The sequence below is a fragment of the Carassius carassius genome, chromosome 3, assembly GCF_963082965.1.
Source record: "Carassius carassius chromosome 3, fCarCar2.1, whole genome shotgun sequence".
Lineage (NCBI taxonomy): Eukaryota > Metazoa > Chordata > Actinopteri > Cypriniformes > Cyprinidae > Carassius > Carassius carassius.
In genome coordinates this window covers 18,980,768-19,003,837 of record NC_081757.1, presented here as the reverse complement: position 1 = coordinate 19,003,837, position 23,070 = coordinate 18,980,768, and the positions used below count along the sequence as shown (strand labels likewise).

Here is a 23,070-nt window from a genome sequence, read left to right as displayed (position 1 = left end):
CAAGCATTAAAGAGGAAGGTCAGTCTGGAGGAAACACTATTAGCTCAACACAGCTTCTGCACATACCCTTCAAGCTCATTCTGAAGTAAAAAAGCTGACCTTAGAAATGTTCTCCATGCAGAGCAGATGATAATGCAAGAGTGGGAGTTTATCAAAGTGGAGCGGATGGACTTGTGTGTACAGCCAGGCAGAGCGGATGGGCCATAAAGAATAAAGTTTTATTGTGGTTGATTTTCATCCCTGTGAAATAAACTGCGTGCCATGATTCTCTATGAAAAGGCTCAAGGAGCAGCACTGTTACAGGTTAAGACTGGACTAGTCTGTCTGCAAAAGACTTCTACTGTAGGTATTACAAAGTGAAGAGGTGGGTAACCACTGAGGTAAGAAGGGGCCTTTAAATAAAGAGATTTGACCCATGTTGTTGTTCTGTCCATGTATGGAAATCATAACTGTAACCATTGTCATACTACACACTACAGTTTTTCATTCTGTCACACTGACATCAGAATGATGTCCCACTGAGATCTGATGTAGTCGAATGAAATGGTCTTCTATACTTCCTGACTGAGCTGACACAATGAAAACGCTCTTGGAATTCAATAACAGAGCACAAACAGTCCATATAACATTGGCTGTGCTAGAGTGCAGGGAAGGAGGGGAGAAAACATGTTTTATTGCACGAGATGAGTGCAAGATGCTATCTAAACTCATTGTCACTTGGCCTACAGCTAGGAGCATTTGATGAGAGTGCCATTTTCTGCATGACTGTGAATCTCACAGCTACAGTTGAGGTGATGTAGTGAGAGAAAAATCTCATCAAAATCCATGCTCTTTTTGCTTATCCATAGGTGTTTCGATATAACCTTTGCTCTGAGTCTTCACCTTAACCTTAAACTTTTATCTAAAATCCATATATTTAAAGTTAACATTTGACTCCAACAAGCACAGTGGCTCTGCAATCCTTGTGTTTCTTCTCCCTGCAGGCTCTTTAAGGCGCCTTCACCTTGAGATCCAATGAGAGCCATTCATCATTCTGAACTTGAGCCAGAGACAGAGTTTGACACAAGCATCTTAGTCAGTCAATACTAGAACAATAAACAGCACCTTGGGTTTGTGTTTAATCAAAACTGGAACTGTTTCCAAGCTCTCTGCTGGCATTGAATAATTCCAGCATCTGTACATGTACATGCTTATGCAATACATTGCAAACAATAAGAAAATCTGCACGAACTATGGTTGGTTTAACAACAATTTAATTGAACTCAGTCATGAGAACTCATTTCTGAGCAATCAAGCATCAGACCACCTCCTAATCACCGCACACCACATTCTCTAAACATAATTCAACAATCAGGGAAGGACAGCTAAGCGTGTCATCTAAAAACAGCCCTCATCGTCACAAAATTCCATTTAGGACTGTATTTATACACATAATCAAATATTCAACATCATTTTTTTCTACCGTTTCAGGCAAATGTGCCGCATGAATTTTAATAACCTTTGAATTATTTACACACAATATTCTTTTCTCTTGTAGGAACTTTCACATCCCTCCGTTTCACAGTTTTGCCCCATTTTCTTTTTCACCCACCCCCTGATCTCTCTCATTAATTCAACCATCCACCCAATTAACAAGTTCTTGCTCTTTATGAATCCTTTCTCGTCTCTTCTTGAAAAATGTTTATATTTTGGAATCTGCTTGAACAGAGGTTTTTCTTAGTAGATATGGCTATATTTGTCCCACTCAATATGCACACATGCAAGCAGCGCCTGAGGTCTTAGTCACACTGCTCCTCTAGTACAATCAAATCTGAATCTGAAATCTTAATTAGTAGCAATGGAGTGAGGGTTGTCAGTGAAAACGTGTGCGTGTGTTAAAGCTGTAAAAGGAGGTGTGCTAAGCCACACTAAGCAGCCTAATTTACGTGTGGATGTGGATTCGTCTACAGATCTGGGCTAATTTCTGTAAAACTGTCTGACTACACGTCACCATGGGCCTCTGTGAATTGCAAAGAGAGTCAGACACATTCTCCCTTTGACAATACAGACAGACAACAAGTATGACAATGTTCCTCCAGCCACATGTCAGGTTCAATCCATCAAGCTTTTTCACATCACAAGCTCTGCAAATTGCTATAATTTCAAGACAAATCATCCGACGCAGTTTCTCACCGTGCTCGGAAAGGAACTCCAGGCTTTGCAAGAGTTTTGCATCATTGCACGTGTTTAGATTTTGGAGCAGCGAAACTGAGTGATATGGTTCATTGAGCTTGTCACTCTGTTACAAACTAACTTCACGAGGTGCCTTTTGAGAAGCTGTATAAGTTCATAACTGACCACCAGGGCAGTCGCTGATAGGATAAAAAGTGTTGATGATTATTTGGGACCCCAAAACTATTTGGACCCTTGAAAACAAACAAAAATATGTGAAAATAAATATCCTTAAAAATTCAACAAGACACATCTGGAAAATGGAAATCAAAAATGTTTCATGGTTTTATGGTTTATATGGTTTGAAATTTGTTAAAATGTGTTTATGTGTTATATTTTAAATATGTAATATAACAATAATATATATATATATATATATATATATATATATATATATATATAATTTGATTAATGTTATAAAGTCATTAGAATGGTATAATAAACTGTATAAAATAATTTAATAATTTAAATTACCTATTGTTTAAAAATTTTTTTACGTTTGAATAATGTTATCACTGGATTATATCACTTGAAAAGATGCAGTCAGAATCAGCAAAATATAAATGACTCTAACAGTCATTCATATGCTGGAACACACTATCACACAAACACGTTTCTTCTCTGCAGCCCATGCATGAAGCCCTTCTATTTTCTTAAAAGATCACGCACACATCTCATGCAATCCATCACATCACTTCAGCCTGAGAGAGCACAGGAGAGAGCGAGAGACTCAAAAATAACCCTAAAGAACACAATGCCTGCAACTGGCCCTCTTTTAGCCTCTCTCTCTTTTTCCTTCTTCCCTTCTTTCTCCCTCTCTGTGATTAGGTATAAGGCTTCAATTTCCAGTATACTGTAAAGGTTTAAATTGCTGTCTGATTTCACAAGGGCCATATTTTATTCTTTTTGAAGTGACAAGAAAAGAAGTGATTACTTCCATCTGTTCTCAGGCATGCACACACATATATACAATACATATGAAAAACAGCCTGTAGCTTTGCACAAATACTGTCAGAGCTCTGAGGAGCAATGAAGACTCAAATCAGCCAATCTCCAGTGTTCATGCTGTTACTATAGAGACAGCTTGCATCAGGATGGAATGAAGGAAGCATGTGAACTTTTCTGTGTTCACAGAACAGAGCTCACATGCTGGAAACAGAAAAGCCCTTCTGCTGCTGAAATAGGCTAATTCCAGGTGGAATATATATTTTATAAATAAATATATTTGCCACCATAAATGCAATAAAAAAGTAGGAAGAGCTGAAAAGTTAAAATAGTAGTACATTTCATAGTAAACAAGCAAAGATTCTGAAGGATTACTATTATTTAAAAAAACAAATAAATGTTATCTCAAATAATTACTTTAGGTCATCATTGGGGTTTAACTGACACATTTATGAACCCCTGATGTAAAGGGACATCAGCTGCACTCCATCACATTAACCATGTTTAAATCCATCTGAATTTAACAGATTTTCCCCAAACAATGGTGCAGAAAATAAGGACAAATCTGCAGAATGGCCTGCTCATGGTGACCCATAACTCACCTACAGTTCATCTATTATTCAGCCATCTGATCAGATGTATGTAGGAAAACTCTAGAAGGACATTTGTGGCAAATCAGAACTATGCAGGACTGATGCAATAGCAAATAAATAAGCAAATATTTCTCAGCCCATACAGAGCTGCTTATCAACCACATGATAATATATGAATGACCATGTATACCTTATGCTGTGTGTGTGTGTGTGTGTGTGTATTTTTTAAGGATACTGAACTGTAGACATGCTATCTATTGTAACTGGGTGCACTTTATCCTCAAAATAGCTAGTTTTCTTGCAGACCTCGTCTAAGTCTAAATAAATAATATTTTCAGCTGTAATTAAAAGAAAAACTCAAAGTTCTGATTTGATCTACAACACTGTCAGTGCAAAAGCAGCTGCTGTTGCCGTTATGCTGCTGCTCTGCTTTGCTTACATACTGCTTTTGTCTGGTATACAATTAGATTTTTTTTTTTTTAAGTTTTGTGTTCTACGTGCTTGATCTCACTTTCTTTGACCATCTTGTGCTTCTTTGTGAGGTAGTGATTAATTATTTTGTGCATGTATTTTCTCTGTGTGAGTCTAGCATCTGCTCTTTCTAATTAGCCACCAGGAGACGGATGAAGAGAGAGAGACAGACAGAGAGAGTGGAGGAGAGATAAGAGAGAAAAAGAGGGGGTGGAGGGGGGAGGAAAGTAGGGAGAGATCACAATAGGGGGAATAGAAGAAAAGGTGTGAAAAAAGGTACAGAAAATGTCATGAGGAAATAAAGAAGAAAAAAGAAACAAAGAAAGCAGGAACTGCGACACAGAATCATAGGAGACAATTCACCCCAAAAATGAAAATTCCATCATAAAAGTAGTCCATGACTCATGCATAACTCTTCTGAATTCATCTGGGAAACCGGATTCAGATTTATCTTGTTATTCACCGATAATCTCACCCTCCAGTGGTCTGATAACTGCTGTGAGCAGATCATTGAGTTGAACTCAAGAACCGCAGGATTTGTGCATGAATCCTTCAGAACAGTTCTAAGAAGAAGATCACACGATTCACTGAAAACACTTGACTAAAAAGAACGATTCACTACATCCGTCAAGTAGCTACTGCATTAGCGTTAGACATATTTAAGCCATTTCTAGTGCTTTTTAAAGCTTATAAATCCTTATAACCACTCTTTTTGTGTTACACAGATTTGAAACAAGTTGTAAAAATTCTGAAAATCTTTTAGAGCTCACTGTATTTAAATTTCACAGTCCGTTTGATAAAAAAAAAATTGGTTTGGTTGGCTTTAGTTTGATTTGGATGCAATGACAGTTTCTGGGCCAAACACACTCTTGGGTTCGAATGTTTTGTACAGTTTTTTTCAAACATGGCCCTTCATGACATCATGAAAGGCATAATTCCTTGTATGGGCACTTCTCCCAAAAGAGCACACACCCACGTCAACCAGAGCGAGAGCTAGAGCATGCCTATCAACGTTTAATCAGAAATGCAGTCTTCATGTTATTGGTGTATTTTACTTTCATTTTATTACAATTATGCCAAGAGCATAAGGAAATAAAATTCCTTACCAGATGGGAATTAGGACACCAGGGTAGGCTGTTGCTGCTGTGACTGTTGACACTATAGCACAAAGGACACGCCATTCTGTACTTGTATCCTCAAATTAAATGCAGAAATTCAAAACAATGAATCCAATAACCAGGCAAAAGTTCATTTAAAAAAATGACCACACTGCTGACATGATCTTATCACTAGCACGCCGTGAGCACATTTGAGCTATTCATCTTATTCATCTTTACATTCTGAGGCATTATCAGCTGATTCTGCAATATAATGATAATGCAAAGGCTTTCCTTAACCCATACACGTGAGAGAGAAAGCCTTTGATATTCAATACCTTTCCTCATTAAAATACAGTGACATACCCTTATGTGTGAGAGACTAAAGAACATTCACAACACACTTCTCTCACACATACTATGTGCTAAAGGAGGAAGGTGAGCAGCGAAAATTTAAATTAACCAGTGCAAATAATGCATTGATGATAATATAATTTAAAATACAACTTTTTTCTTTTTCTTCACAAAACACATTTAGTGATTTAGCCGGAAAAAGCAGATGGTAATCAAAAGAAAATGGAAGAGAAGTGAATATTGGTGTATGTGCTAAATCTTTAGCTGAAGACACATCTGAAGAAAAGAGACCAGGAGAAATTGAAAACATGAAAATAAGAGAGGGAAAAAAAGAGAGTACATCAGGACAGATTTAAGGACAATCTGTTCGTCTGTGATGAGACCAGCCGGTGGTACAGAAAATAAACTAATCCATGCAATATCACAGCTCAGTGGTCTGCACAGTCACTTTAAAACTAATAAAACAGTCCACAAACAATCACAGCACCAACAGACAGACATTCATTTTCTGGTTTAGAATGCTCTCACACACTGTTTCCTTCTCAACTACTATAGTTACACTGGGTCTACATTAAAAATGAACAGTGCACCATAACACAACAAAACGATAACAATCCCATTGTAATCAACAACACAGCATAGCATGCCTAGTGTAAAGAGCTTTGTTCATTACAATGGGAACAATCTAGTTGTGCCGCGCCACTTGCTGCAAGTGAAAAACACTTTACAGAATATTCATAAGAAGTCTCAAATCAACAGCATACATAAACAGCTTTACTCTGGTACTAAATTCTTCCCTTCATAACATACTGTATGGCAACACCCAGACAGAACCAGCTTAACTAAAAGTTAGCAGAACTAAAAGTAGTATTCTAGTACATAGATTTATTAGATGCATTCACAAAGTTATAAGGACATCCTTTTGACCATTGTCTGAATATTTATTACACATATTGGCTATTCTGCTTATTCTGCCTACTACCAGTACAGCTCATATTTTACAGTGTCTAATTTTACTAAATCTGAAAAACAAAGTGCTGATTAAAAGTTGATTACCTCTGGGCCTCCATATAGCTCATTCACCATTGATACTATCTGTATGTTTTGTCCATTTCAGTAGATATTAAAACAGGAAGCAGATTTCACTCAAGGGAAATATCACAAATATAGACTGACACTTTCATTCAGTGCCGTCCAATTACACAAAGGTCAATCCACATGAACACAGGTAGCATCTGAAGTGAAGTGCAGTTAAATGAGAGAGGGAAACATTCACTCTGCAACTGAAATAACCCTCCATTTGAAATGTTAATTATAGACCTGCTGAGTGTGAGGGGCTTGTGTGTCTGGATTGTCCTCTTATTGGATATGTCAGATGGGCAAGGTCATTTAATTAGGGCATGTATGTGTGCATGTCAGCATTGTGTGTGTGTGTGTGTGTGTGTGTGTGTGTGTGTCTGTGCACGTGTTTTAGACTCTCTCTGTCTTGTTGAATCGTTCATTAACATTTTAAAGCAAAGCAATCAATGCAATACTATCTCCTACCTTCAGCATGCTCTTCATACCTCAAGGTTGCTGTGTGAGAGGGTGATGTATTTTTACTTTTTTTTAAGGTGATGTAGTTACAGTACAAATTACATATACTATAGAAATAATAGCCAATGGTGGATACTTGAATTACAAGCAGCTAAACCTAAACCAAACCCCAACTTTAACCCTGTAGTATGTGTGCTTAATTTACACTACGCAGTACTTTTTTGCGTCACCTTAAAATGACGTGTAACCTGTGAGCATACTAGATTTGTGTCTTTGTGTTTGTGAATCTTCTCATTCAGTGATTCTTTCTCATTTTGACACCAAAAGCCCCACTACACACAAAAATATTCAAAGGCTTTTCAGGCAATATTGGCAATATTGGATAAGGATTTAAAAAATATATTTTTACTTACATATTTTTACTTAATTTCTAACCAATCAAATATTTTAGAGCTTGGTAGAACTAGGTAAATGTACATTTATTACACAAATGCTCATTAAGTTACGATTAGGGTAAAGATTTTATTTTAATTTCCATGAGTTTTCCAGGTCTATTAATCAAATCAAAGCTCTGAAGCTCATTGTAAGGAAACAAAGCCTTTCAACTCACTTCCTGGCAGTTTGTGAATTGCAGGCCTCACCTTTACTTTTTCTTGAAGTTTTCCCAGGCTGACAGTGCTTTCTATGATGCGTGTGAGGATGCCCTGTTTGTCTTTCTCTAGAGTTGAAGCCTGAAGATGAAGAAAGGGAACAGGAAAGGTTACACAACTACAGGGAGGCAGATTGAGGAAAAGAGGGACATTGAGGAGAGCCATATAGGGACAAGAGCCGGGAAAGAGAGAGAGTTGCCAGTTACTTTGATAAACGTAGGAAAACAGTAAAGCAAGAGCAGCAGAGCATATCTTTAAAAGTTTGACAAGACTCATGGGTACTAACATTCTGTTGAGTACAAACATTTCCCCGAGCGACAGTGAGGCTCACTGCTTGGAAAAAGAGGAGTATGAAACTTTCATAATCCCTGAACTTAAGGCTCTGCCTCAAACACAAAAGCTGCTGAGTGAAATGATTCGATGCAGGGTTTGAATGTAAACTCTTAAGGCGGATGAATTCAGGGAATATGGTGTGTCCCCAGTTAAAGCATGCTTTGTAAGTTCAAATAAAGTATGAGGACTTGTGCATTTATGATGTGGAAGAGTGTGAACCTTCCATAAAACAGTAATTAGGAGTCAACTGATCTGCTACCAGTGACTTCATTCTGTCACAGAAACTGTTATTAAGTCACTTTTTTATGTGCAATGATAAGGTACCTTCATATGGGTAACTAGAACATTAATTATTCCAATATTCGTTCATTTACTTAATAGTTTCAATAAAAAATAAAAACTTGATCAGGTGTAGGACTAGTTTTCAGGGATAATCATTACCAGTCTGCACATTAATAAAAAGCACAACTATAACCTCTGTACCCATCTTATGTTATCCAAACTGTCTGATGTAGACGTTCTCTGTTTGAATGAACTGCTGCTAGAGAGCACAGATCTAAAAAGAACTAAAAAGCTCCAGAGATCAAGACTTATAGAGATGCAAACAGATGGCAGCTTGCACATCATGCTTGTGAGTTTCTGTTGAATTACCATGTGCATGAGCTGGTCTCTTTCATGGGTGGTTCTTTCTGCAAGTGTGATAATGTTGGCAAGATACTGATGAGCGATGAGCTCTTTCTCTAATGAGTCTTCAAGCTGTTGCTTCAGGACACTTATACGCTTCTGAGTTTTCCTAAGGAGGGAGAGACAGTGAGAGGATAAGACATGAATGAGAACCTCGCCTACATTTCAAATCTTACACAAGTCAGTATTTATGTGAGTTGATGATAGAACATACTGGTCTGAAAACATGGTATGAAATCACACTGAAAATCTAACTACTAGTTTTAGCATTTGGAAACATTTAAATATGGCAGAAACAGACAACTAATTAAGATGAGATATATGTAAAATTCTGCATTTACTGCAAGCAAATTTGTGAAATTGACCATTTGAATGCCTTTGTATGAATATTCAGCTTTCCTTGCTTCCTTAAATATACTCAGCTCACATAGGGAAACATGGATCATCAGGTTTTGTACAAACCTGTGGAGTTTACCTGCTGTCATTAAAGGGATAAAAATTCTGTCATTAATTACTCACTCTCATGTCATTCCAAACCTGTAAGACCTTTGTTCATCTTCGCAACACAAATGAAGATATTTTTTATGGAATCTGAGAGCTCTCTGACCCTCCACAGACAACAAGGGTATTAACACAATCAACTTCCAGAAAGGTAGCAATGACATCGGTAAAATAGTCCAATAGCATTTGCGTGCTTTCTACTGAACGTAAACTACGTTAATTACGTTCTGGGGTACTCTCCAAGATGGCGGAAGATGGTAACTTAGGGAGAACAATTGCTGATTAAATTATTTTATTATTGTTTTCTTTATGCACAAAAAGTATTCTCGTAGCTTCGTAAAATTACGGTTGAAGCCCTGATGTCACATGGACTATTTTAACAATGTTCTTGCTACGTTCCTGTGCGTTGATCGTGGTAATATCCTTGCTGTCTATGGATGGTCATAGAGCTCTCAGATTTCATGAAAATATCTTAATTGTGTTGCGAAGATGAACGAAGGTCTTACATGTTTGGAACGACATGAAAGTTTTCATTTTTGGATGAACTGCAACAAAAAATCATCAAAATTGACAGTAAAAATATTTATAATGTTACCAAAGATTTCTAACTCATCAAGATGCTGCTTTTTTCCTTTTTATTGATTAAAAAAAATCATGAAAAAATCTATCACTGTTTCCACAAAAATATTAAACACCACAACCGTTTTTAACATCAATAATAAAAAGAAATGTTTATCACACAGCATATATTAGCATGTGACACTGGATCATGTGACACTGAAAAAAATGGCTGCTGAAAATTCAGCTTTGCCATCACAGAAATAAAATTACAATTGAAAGTATATTAAAAAGAGAAACCAGTTATTTTATCATTTTAAAAACATATTTCACAACATTAAGGTTTTAATGTACTCTTGATCAGAAAAATGCAGTCTTTAAAAAAAGCTCACATCCTTTCCCCTACAAGGTGTATCATTAATGTCTACCATTTAAATTTATTTCTAATTCTAGCCTTAATAAGTCTGAGTGACCTGAATCTGTCAGCAAGTAGTTCCCCTGCATCAGGGAACTGGTATTGGTTGTTTTCTTGATTTAGTGTTTCTTTCTCATCTCTCCTCTCACGCAGCGGCTGCTATTACACTCCTCCTTCTGTTTCTGCAGCCTTCTGGCCAAAATAATCTGTCTCCACTTCTGTGGCGTATCACTATCCTGATCCACCTCCTTCCAGCTAAACATGATCTTGCAGTCAGAAGCATCAAACTGCAATATTGTCACTTTATAGTGTCTGCTAAAAGTCATGTTTCACTATATTTTCCTCAGCAGTTTCTTCACCCAGATTGACAAGATCCAGAAAGTGTCTTATTTCAAATGTAGAGCTTTGGTATCAAATCATTGTTAGCTGAGCTAACCCATCCATCCTGCATTAGCCAGAATAAACAGCCTGGCCCCAACTCAGCATACAAAGCTTTGAGAACATTGCAAAAAGTGCCTCACTTCCATAAACATTCAACCCATACATACACATCAGGGAGAGAGTGAGAAACACAGAAACAAAAGAAAGACATCGGCACATTAAAAGTGTCTTCTGTATGTTTGCATTTTTTGTGTTCACATTTGCTTATATGTACACACCTGTTAGCTTGCTGTGAAAGCTGGAGCTCTGTTTCCATGTGCTTGATGTCTGTGTTAAGGTTGGTTTTGTCCAGCAGCAGAGTCTTTCTCTCCGCCTCCAGCGAACTCACACGAGCCAACAGCTCTTCAACCTCACTGTTCTTCACCCTCTCATGATCCTGCAGCTGTCTGAAACTCAAACAAGGTACAAGGTAAACGTATAGAAAGAAAAACTCAAGGTTAAAGCATTCACCTTTACGAATCGAGTAAACAGCAATATTCCAAGATGCTTTCAGTGATCTTTGTTTATATTGAGCTGCCTGATGTGCCATCTTGGAATAGACTGTGTTCAGTTAAAGGTGCATGTTGTGTGTCTAAAGCAGTGTCAACTGTCTGTATGTTTGAGTGTGTGTGTGTGAATGAATTAGTGTCCTTGTGTGTGATGAGTACATCTGTGCTTTTTTTCCATTTATTCAATATTTTCATTTGCCATCTCACTCACACTGTCTGTGTGAGTGACATGACAAATGAAAATATAGAATAAATGGAAAAAAAGCACAGATGTACTCAATAAGACATCCTAGAAAAATTCATTTTTTTTTAAAAAATGTATATTCTGGTGTAACTAAAGTAAAATATTCCACACTACCTTTCCTCCCTTAATACTCTTTCTCACACTTCAACAGCTCGTCAATAGCAATGAATGTCTTTCCTTGATGCTTTTCTGTCTGTTCTTTATTCTGTCAAACGTCTGTCTTTCAGACTATTCCATTCGGTACCTTTTGAGTTTGTCAGTCACAGCGTTGTGTTCAGCCAAGCTCAGAGAGTGTTCTAGGGCCAAGCGCACTCTCTGAAACTCTTTCTTCAGGGCATGGTGTTCTTTACGCTCCACCTCTAGCTCTTTCTCCAGAGCCTGTTTCTCTGACTCCAACAACATCAGCTGTTTGGACACTTTACACACTACACACAAATAAAGAGCTGTTTTATATTCAGAACTATATGAATAGTAAGCATGCAGTATACTGTACAGGTAGAAGATATGGTACATGTTTAGGAAGACAGGGGCTGGATTCACGAAAAGTTTCTTAAGAAATAAATTAAGAAATTTCTTAAGATAAATTCCACGAAGTTCGTAAGAATGTTCTTAAGAGAAATTCTTGAAAAATTCTTAAGTTCTCAAATGTGTTCTTAAGAACATCTTAATTTTTTTCTTAAGAAGAAAATAGATGTTATTTGAATGAATACATGATGCGCTGCTAAACTCACTATTGTCTCCTTGCGCTTCCTGTAGATGAATAATCATAAGCACGCACCATAGATTGTATATTTTTGTCGCGAATTTGACTGGAGCTCAGCTTCACGTTTTTAATGCGGCCTGTTTTTGAACAGTTACTTTTAAAATAGCCTGTCTCAAGCTGCAGCGATACGTTTCATTCATTTTGTGCCATTTTTGTGCTCTCATCTGAGTGAACGCTTCCGGTATTTCAGTCCGCGCTTCTACAGCAAATGCGTCCTGCGCATTCATATGCGCTGAATACTGCCAAAGATTATGTATTTATAAACTAAAATTAACGCGTTCAATTAAAGCTCCCTATCTGACTCGTTTTAGAGTTGCTAATGAGCTTTGAAGTCAGCAAAATGCAGCGTCACACACAGGCTAAACATGACCGATCATGTTTACATTAACAGTCATCGCTGTCTCTTCAGAAAACTCATGCACATCCCTAGTCCTCCTGTGTATTATATGTAGCTGTTGTTGTAATGCTTAAATATAACAATTAATTTGAAATAACCCAATAAATTCATTAAATAATTATTACTGTTTGGGATTTAAGACAAGTCTGGGGCTGTCCTAAATTTAAGAAGTTATTTATGATGATTTTTAAGAAGATTCTTTTCAAGAATTTGAATTCTTCTTAGGTTTTGTCTTAAGAACAATCTTAAGAAAAAAGATAAGAACATTCTTAAGAAGATTTTTTTGGGGAATACAAAATATTCTTATCTTTTTTCTTAAGTTAGAAAATAAGAAGAAATTGGCAGTTAAGAAGAATTTTATTCTTAAGAATGTTTCGTGAATCCGGCCCCAGGATCTTAAGATTAACCATCTTTAAGAAAGATGAGATCTCCTAAATATCTCAAGCGATTCTTATCATTATAGCATGTTCTGGAATACATAACAATATATGATCTTGATTTAATGTGTCTTTTTTAGCATTTTAATATTAGTGAGTTGTACTATTTGAATATATTAATTCATAATTTAAATACTTTTAAGTGGTCCATTGAAAATGACAATCAATCAAAATCTATCTGACTTCCAATGCTCACTGAGTTATGTAGACAGCAAACGTCAGTGTCTATTGGTGTCAACATTAAATATATACTTATCATTCTTGATGTGAACAGATCTTTAGTTCCTCGCTAAACACAATCCAATGATTGACACATTGTTGCTTTTCTGGGCTGGATAAAAAGCTCAAACAAACAGCATTGTTTGATGAATTTACACATTTCAGGGTGAATTAACTCACAAAAAGCTTAAAAGACCTTTAAAGGGATAGTCCACCCCAAAATTAAAATTTTGTCGCTTACCCTCATGTCATTCCAAACCTGTAAAAGCTATTATATTTTGGAAGAAAATGGGAAGGCTTTGTGACTGTCCCATAGACTGCCAAGTAAGTTACACTGTCAAGGTCCAGAAAAGTATGAAAGAAATCGTCAGAATAGTCCACATGCCATCAGTGGTTCAACCGTAATGTTATGAAGCGACGAGAATACTTTTTGTACACGAATAAAACAAAAACGTTACGGTTGAACCACTGATGGCAGATGGACTATTCTGACAATGTCTTTCATACTTTTCTGGACCTTGACAGTGTAACTTACTTGGCAGTAAACCTCCCAGTTTTCATCCAAAATATCTTAAATTGTGTTCTGAAGACAAACTAAGCTTTTATGGGTTTGGAACGACATGGGGGTAAGTGATTAATGACAATTTTCATTTTGGGGTGGAGTATCCCTTTAAGTTGGGGTAGGAGCTTTCATATTTAAATTGATACAGCAATATTTTTCTTTTCATAAAATACATAGTAGCAAAAAAAAAAAAAAAAAAAACAAGAGCATTAAGAGGTATGAGGTGTGACTGTGTGTAACATACCCTCCTGTGTATGTTTGCTGTGGGCTTCCTTAGATTTGGTATGCTGTAATTCCAACTGCTCTATCAATACTTGATTCTCCTCCAGCACCAGGCGAGCCTGCTCCTGCAGGTGCCTCCTACACACACACACACACACACACACACACACACACACACACACCTGTGTGAGTGTTTAAATGAACAGTGAGGCTGGCAAGAGGGATGAGAGTTCTTTCACTGATGAAGAAGACAAGCTGACTTTGAACAGCTGGCAAGTAATGCAAAGACCGAAATTCAGAGAAAGGGAAAACGTATTTCTTACGGAGCTCTGTGGTGCTGTAAAGCAATAGTTTTCTTTTTTGTGTTCACATTGACATTCTTATTAATGCAGAAAAGACTGTTCTTCACATTCACATTTATAGACACAAAATTAGTTTTTGTATCAAGCTGAAATTTTACTGTGTGACGTGCTGATGCAAACACTGCTCCCATGGCAACTCAGAAATGCAACATGGTTTTAAAAAAAGCCCATAAAAACCTGAAGGAGACATTAGAAAACAGATTATCAAAAAGAAAATTGTAGAGCGGGCTTAGTTCTATCCACCGGTTGTTGATTCAATAAAGGAGCAGATCTGAATACAAGCAGACATTTTAAGCAGACTAAATGCAGAAGTCCAGCATAAGTAACTAAAGAGACATCTGTCATTTCACTAGATTGAATTATGAATTTGATTATACATTATAGGGTCAAAAAAAAACACATGTACAGTATGGATGAATTGTTTACAATATGATCACTAACATATATTTAGAAAACAGACAATTATGTCAAATTATTTCATGACTTTAATATAAAATAAGAGAGAGGAAACCTAAATGACTATAATACAATTGAACACAGCTGAACAATTCTGGTAATAACAGAGTGCATCTGCAAGAGCCGTTAATGGAATATAGTTAAGACCTGGCTTTTTTTCCCTTTGTTTTGAACAGTGAAAAGGACATATATCCTCACTCTTATACTCAAAACTTCAGCCCTATGACCGTCAGCCATAATCAAACAGACTATTATTCCTGTGATAAGAGCATGGCTAGCAGAGTGAGGTATGTATCAAGGGCAAGATCGCCCTCAGGACTATCGCAATCCCCCTGGACATTTTTCCTTATCGCTTTTTTCCCTAATTTCTGTGAAACAAAATTCTCAGAGGGAATTTCAGTATAAGTGCACTGTGATTTCTTTCAAGGCACACAGAAAATGCGTACACTTTTACACTGCACAGCAACACACTCATACTCACCATTCTTTGTTGCTAACAGTGCTGCTTTTGTTGACTTGAGCATGAAGTTTCTCATTTTCCTGAATTACCTCCTCTGTACGTGCTCTCAGACTCTGTAGCTCTTCCTGTCAGAAAAGACACAGTCTGCATTTATTTTGCCATGGAAAAATTGCAACAAACTGCTTAAATACTTTAAGTAAGGTTATTGGTATGCATGAACGTCCTCTGCAGTATCAGCAAATGCATTCATCTCAGCCAGAGTTCATCTGAAACCTCAGCATAGGTGCACAAAGTGAAAAAGTCACCTCAGCTCTCTCCAAACCAATGCTTATCTTAGCTCTCAAAATAACACCTTCACACAGGAATGCATCTCTTTTATCTTTTCTTTCAGAAATTTCCAGAAGAATCTGGGACATTTTTAAAGTATAAGTTGCTTAGTGTTTGTGTGTGTATGTGTGTGAATTTGATATATTTATCACAAATATCACTGATGAATGTGATTATTCAACACTTGACTACAGAGAGAGGGTGGTAAAATGAATTGTCTGTCCCTTTAAAACATAACACGTGACTCTGAATAGAAAGATCTTTAAATTCAAGGCAGGTAAGTCTGGTGTCAGTGTTGGCTGCACTGCACTGTTAGAAAGAGAGAAACAGAGATTAAGTGAAAATGAGAAATGTGTGTGATAGAGAGAATGAGAGACACTAAAAGACAGAAAACCAGACTATTAGAGAGAGATTATTACATAGATCCTATGATTAGTGTGCATGGCTAAAATCAGCTTTCTCTGCATTAACTTTATTATTATATTCTCATTTTAATCTCTTATTGGTATTGTGCATATTAATAAAATACACTCCAGCATTTGACAAGCTGCTAAGTATAAATTATACAGTAGATGAGTTTAAACATTATATCCAATAGAAATCGATGACAATAAAGTTATACATTTCTACCTTTCCATTATAAGATTTTTCTAAACTCCCCAAAAAAATGTCACTGACCAGAGCAGCCACTGTTATTAAATACACACTTTTGAATGCCCCCCACAAAAAAATGAACCCTTGCAAATAAACACAAAATATACAATAAGAGTAAACGGACTCAAATGTTCCCCTTCTCACACAGGCACAAACTAACTCACCTCACAAGACTTGAGGAGTTTGTCTTTGGCATTCAGATGGTCCTCATAGGCCAGCAGCAGGGGTGATAAATATTTCATTTCCAGCTAAAGGCAATTTAGAGTACAACCATAGCATTAAACAAAAACGTCAATATTTTATTCATTTCTCTTCTGTCCAACAACAAGAAACTGTGAAATAATCTGATGAGTGTAGGACATCATTGTCTCTGTTAAATAATACACATTAGCATAGAGTAAGAAATAAGCATTTTTACTATAATTAATGAGTCCTAAAGAATATCATAAATTCACATACCAGCCAAGGAGGCGCAGGTCCTTTCACTGGCAGGCCTTTAATCTGAGCATTCTGGGAAATTTAGGATAAGAAATGCATTTGAGTCTACATATTATCTCACCCTTTATCCTATATAGATATTGTGATGTGACAAAAGAAGTAAAAGCACTGTAATTACACTGAAACATAATTAAAGAACATTGCCATTTCTTAGACACACAGCTGGAAAAGGATGAGACAGACTTGTGTGCAATTCTGATTGGATGGGATTGAGCGTGACAGCAATGTGAGAGCATGTTTAAGTGGGTGTGTGGATATGTGCTTTAAAGGCAATGAGAGATAAGCCTCTTTCGGACATTGATGCAAGAGGGCAATTCAGAACTCAAAAGTGACAATGGCCCACCCAGGACACACACACAGCTCAAAGCTGATGTAGATCAGAGGTTGCTTTAGGACAAGCTGCCATTGTGAGTTTAAAAGACAGATTTTGTGAGCGTGACATTGTCTGAAACCTTTACTCTTCCTTCAAAACAAACACACATGTTTGTTTTTATATTATGGAATATACTACTGACATTTTTTTTTATATTTAAAGCCAAAGTGTAATATGGTTTCAATAATTGGGAATGACTTCTATGTCAATTTACAATACATCGGGCAGATGGCAAGTTACACAGACTTTGCGGGTGCATTTCCTGTAAAACAATGTAACTTGCATCTTAACTGCAATAGTACGATGTTGGGCTGGGCGATATATCGAATATTAGCGATACTATCGGAATAATTTTGACGACGATGTACAATTTGAATATATCGGGAATATCGAATATTTCAAATTCAAGCATACTTTCCCAAAAGAACGCGCCGAATGTCCAAAAAAGGAACCTGTAACTGCTGACTGCTCTACGCCCAGTGTTGCCAGATTGGAAATGTCCAAGTATCGTACCAGAAGTTCAAAATTATCGTATTTGGAAGAAAATTATCGTACACGAGTCAAAAATGTTATTTATCTATTCTAAACCAACAACATTTTGACACGACCTGCAAATTACCACAATAGATAAGGCGTATTGTTGGACGGAAGCAGTGAGACAAAATACTATCCCATTATTTTCAGTGACTGTCTGCGTCGCAGCGCATATTAAATCATATTAAAATTATTTTTAACACTTGCTTTGTCACGTCCAGTGAAGAAGGAATTTAGCTGTTTCTGCGTGGTGCAGTTAACTCCACATCTGAGCCGCTGTTATCGGAATCCTGCGTGTTGCCAGATGTTGAAGAAGTTCTTGCTGTCTTGGACCGCAACTAGGCTTTAAAGCAGGGCACTCTCCTGCATTCTTAACACACCCTCGGGTGCACACGAACGCATTTAGTGTCTGTAATGAGCCAATTTCGTGTATGAGTAAAGAAGCCCTATAACTGCAACTACCATCATTTAAATTTTCATAAAATTCTGAAATTATCGTACATTACGGGATTTTTTTCATTATTGATCGTACATCGTACAGGGGTAAAAATTATCGTACAAATACGATAATTATCGTACGTCTGGCAACACTGTCTACGCCCCTCTACTACGAGAGCTGTAATGATAGCGGTTGCCAGATAACAAGAGTTTAAATCCCCGAATCAGAGCTCCACTCTTACAAGGATACATTTTCTGCCCGGTGTTTGCTTATTTTAAGCAATCTGGCAACCATGCGCACGTGCTCACTCCTCATTGCGGAAGAGCCGCTGACGATAATCTGAAAACACTAACAAGCTGGAATTGAGCGATCTAATGAAAGCGTCGTTCAGCCGGTCTGTCTTCTGTCGTGAGATCTCAACTGTATTGTTTGCATTTGTGATCGCAAAATAAATGCACTTACTCGACCGCTGATGTTTGAATAGAGAAACATAGGCTATGGCCATTTGGAATTACTATTGGGGAATTTCACTGATATGTTTACCAGTTTCCATAATATAGACAGAGAGAATGCAAAGTCTTTGGTATTCATTTATATATATTTATATATAAGAAATTGCTATGTGCTTCAGCAACTAGCTCCCCATCTAAGAGGGTTTTTAGTGTCAGTAGGAACATAGTTTCATGCCACAGAGCTTCTCTTAAAACCACAGACAGTTGACAGACTTGTGTTCTTAGCTTAAAAACTTGTTAAAAAATTTAAATAAAATACTTATCCCAGTTGCATAGTTTAAATTGTGAATTGCATGCACTAAAAAGTTGACAGAATGCACTTTCTGTAACTGTTACTTAATTTGCACTGCTTCAGTTACATATAGGCCTACATGTATTCATTAATAAAAAGCAGTAAGTGATCTCTTGGTCTAGATTTTTTAACTGCTTAAATTAGCTGTTTAATCTAAATGTTTTTTTTTTTAATGGGCAAAAGAAAATCATGTTTTATTTTTTATTATTTAAATGCAAACATATAGAGATATATATCGAATATCGTAAAAAATTTGACAATATCGAGATATCATTTTTTTTTGTATATCGCCCAGCCCTAGTACGATGCATTAGAGAAATTAAGTTTCCCAAAACTGTAATAACTTAATTGGCATTATCTGTCACTTGAACTGCACTGGCTCAACAACTGTCATTTATGACATCACACAGGTGGCGGAGCACTAACTTCTGCTAATTAATTGCCCCGAGATCGTTTTAATGTTAGATTACTGTTGTAAAAAAACATAACATGGCATCCGAGAATGACTTTGCTATTTTTCTTCTCTGTTGATTTCCTATATTCGTATGTTTGATTAAATTGCAGGATCCCCCTTACGTCACAGTTCCCCAAATGTTCAATTAGAAGTATGGTTTCGGGAAATACTAAATCACTGATCTATGTTGGTTATGATGGAACTTGTTGGCTAGAAATATTATTGGAAAACACACACCTGTAAGAGTGTTGTATTTTTTTGCAAAAAAATCTGTTTGGTGACACTAGTGGTCCAGAAATAACACATCTTTAACTGAATAAGCTTAGTGATAGAATGATTTTTAAAAGGCTGCCTGTGGGTTTGCAATCACAATGCTTAGTTGGATTCTTTTCTAAATCTATAATTGTGTGAATAATGAATGGAGCAGTAGGCTGGTTTCATGCATGCTGGTACAAAAGCACAATGCATGAACCATTTCATTTTTGCACAAAGACATCGACAAAAAGTAGGTTATAGACTATACATTAAAACTTGTTCAAATGAAACTTAATTTTAGGTCATTAAATTCATTAGAAAAAAAAAGTCATTCTTTATACAGTTTTTAAAATGCTACTTATCCTAAAATAATTTTATTTGAAAAGTGCTGTGTGATACTGTGTGCAATGTACTTTTTTTTAAATTATCTCTAATTAAGAGTACAGGGAACACTGCTGAGAGTCCCCAAACCTAATGACTCAATCACATTACAGCAGTGTTGCCAACCACTGCCCTAATCACTGCAGCAGCCCTCCAGAACACGCTTCCTGCGGCTCAGAGAGTTCAGACACATCCAGCGTTACACTGATCCACTTAAGGATAGAAAGGGAAGCTATCAACAGTACTGTAAAAAGCAGAGGCTGGTGGAGAGGGAAGGAGACAAAGAGAGCCTAGTTTCCTAGTTCTTCTTTTACTAAAGCCCATGTGACAATGGACCAAATTTTCTTAAATTTCATTCCTGCTAAGATGGAAGGAGGGGCAGCGGGATAGAAAGAGCAGAAGAGAGAGTGAGATCCAGGCTACTGACCTGAAACTAAAGTGACAGAGTATATTTAGCCTGTCGATTGTCTCCTCTCTCCCCATCCGCTCGCATCTGCCCAACCACACACCAGTGCTCAAATCAAAGTCAGTTCAAGAGTCGAGGACAGACGAATGTTCAATCGCACTAAATTAACAGAAACTGAGATTACATTTTTTTTTACACTTAAAATATTAAATGAAACCTCCTGAGAGGGGAAAATGAGAATTGGAATATTTAAGAAAAGCTTCAGTTCTGTGATCAGCAGATCTCTAATTCATTGTGGTTAGGGACTGTTAGCCTTAAACTCATCTTTAAATGAGGAGCATCCCAATACTGCACAGATGAATGAAAAGCAGATTAATATATTACACTGAAGTATCTGAGCAATCAGTAGAGCCATTCTCTCAGTGAACCAGCGAGCCAGACAGGCTCAAAGTTCAGACAGCCCTCATCAATATGAAATAAGCTTAATCTGGTCCTTCCTCCTTAATAAAATGACACCAGCGGGACAAATCTGAGATCTTTGATCCTTCAAAGACGGACGGCAAAGAGGTCACATTGCTTTCAGGCTGTCAAACTCTTCTGAGGCTTTCTTAAAGCAGCTCAGTTATGCAATTCCTCTGAGTGCTTTCCACTTATTATTCACTGCATAAAGGCTCATAAAACTTACAGCAACTCAGCTGTTTAGTTACAGGGCTCTTTCCAATATTCCGCACCTACATGCAAATCCCAGCATATTTAAATAACATTGACACCAAAGCGTTAAATAAAGGTCTTTTTGGACACATTTGGTCTTAGCTGCCCACCGTCTTAGTGGCGCTAGAAGATGAATGTGTTCATAAGGCTAAGACAAGCATCATGCAAGGGTAGAGCAGAAACAATCTCTGATTCCACGCGCGCGCACACACAGATCTGATCTCAACCTCTCGCTGGCTAATGATCCTTTGAAATTATAATACCCTGCAAACTATCATCTCTGCATTAAACAGGAAGTGGGAGATGAAAGGAAGAGCTGCATATCATTACTGTGGTGTCAGCTAATCACACCCTGCAAGACTGAAAGGAGACAGTGTCAGATACTACTAAAACTCTGAGAGCCGATTCCTTTTTTATCAGTTTATGAAGAAAATTGAACTATAGTTTCCAGCGGCACCTCCAGGATCAGTCTAAGCAGATATGCAGCAATTAACTTCAGTTATCACACAGCACTGATCTCTCACATCAAAACAGAGGATAAGGCAAGCGAGACTGCAGATATAATGTCCCCTATATGAACTCAAACATTTATCATTTCAGAGAATCATCTCCAGAATTTTAATTAAAGTCTGTGTGGCATGTTTCTTTCCACAGAATGAAAGCACCACACATATTGTTTTGCAAGCACTTTAAAGTGAATTTGTAGAATTGTCTTACTCTTCATACAGAGTAACGCTGAGAACTTATGCAAAGCTAGAAAATTCAGCTCCTCCATCAATTACATATACATTGATATTTATGTAGTTGAGGGGAGGGAATGTTCACTGTAACTTTTTGAAAAGTCAAACATTTCAAAACTTCTCTCTTTATTGCAGTACTGGGTTTGAGCCTATAGACCTGTCTTACTTTTCAAACCAGTCTCTGAAAATGGTGTACAGTGGACTATTTTACCTCGTCCTTGGTGAGTGGTCGGAATCTGGCCTGGTATCTGCTGAGCTCCACATTGAGACGGTGAACTGTCATCTTCAGCCCATCGTTCTCATCCACCAGCTGCTGAGCCTGCTCCCTCAGATTCTGTAACTCAGAGCTCTCACCTACACACACACAACTGTGCATAGTTAAATCAGAGCAGATTTCTGCAAAACCACACACAAATAATCCAATCAGGCAAAAACTCCCACCCAGAAGTATATACAGTACATATATGAGTGTTTCTTCAACTACAGGCACTTTCTGGTCATCTAGACTTTTAGAAATGCATGTACATGCATTATGGGAGAATTATATCAATTAGTTTTTCCTTACCTGAACAGCCATGATCAAGCTCACTATTCATTTTGTGTTGGAAATTAAATCCTAAATCTAATCTGCCTTAAAGATAATTTCATTAACTACAATATTAGGTTTATTATTATTATTTTACATATTTTGTTCAGAAATGATATTTCTCCTGATTTATTTTGCTTTATTTTGTTTTCTGCTCTCTTCGCTGACACCGTTATCTCCATGGTAACCAGGTAGACTATTTTTTGGAAAATTGTTGCTGGGGGATAAATTGTCAGTTGTGATGGGAATGATGCCACTACTGAAAGACAGCTGTGTGAACATTAAGATTGGGAGCATTAGGATGCAGCATGAAAAACCTTTATACAAGCACAGATGACTTATAATAGACCTATGAATGCACTCACATTTAGAGGAAGGTCTTCAGGATGCCATATTAATCATTTTTGATGTTTCTTCATATTTTAGAAAAAGTCTGAGTCTGGGACAATGGTAAAATAATAAAATCCAAGTATAAAAGGTATTTTTGAAAAAATGTCAAATAAATAATG

General features: G+C 37.0%; 1 protein-coding gene across 1 annotated transcript in view; it reads right to left on the bottom strand.

The window, feature by feature from the left end:
• The window catches only part of cep89 (centrosomal protein 89), a 65,240-nt gene that overhangs the window by 27,341 nt on the left and 14,829 nt on the right, over window positions 1–23,070 (bottom strand). Inside the window, 9 exon segments of the mRNA XM_059532322.1 lie at window positions 7,849–7,938; window positions 8,842–8,983; window positions 11,008–11,175; window positions 11,766–11,946; window positions 14,144–14,259; window positions 15,421–15,524; window positions 16,545–16,628; window positions 16,840–16,890; window positions 22,187–22,329. Coding sequence (XP_059388305.1) covers window positions 7,849–7,938; window positions 8,842–8,983; window positions 11,008–11,175; window positions 11,766–11,946; window positions 14,144–14,259; window positions 15,421–15,524; window positions 16,545–16,628; window positions 16,840–16,890; window positions 22,187–22,329 — 1,079 coding nt within the window.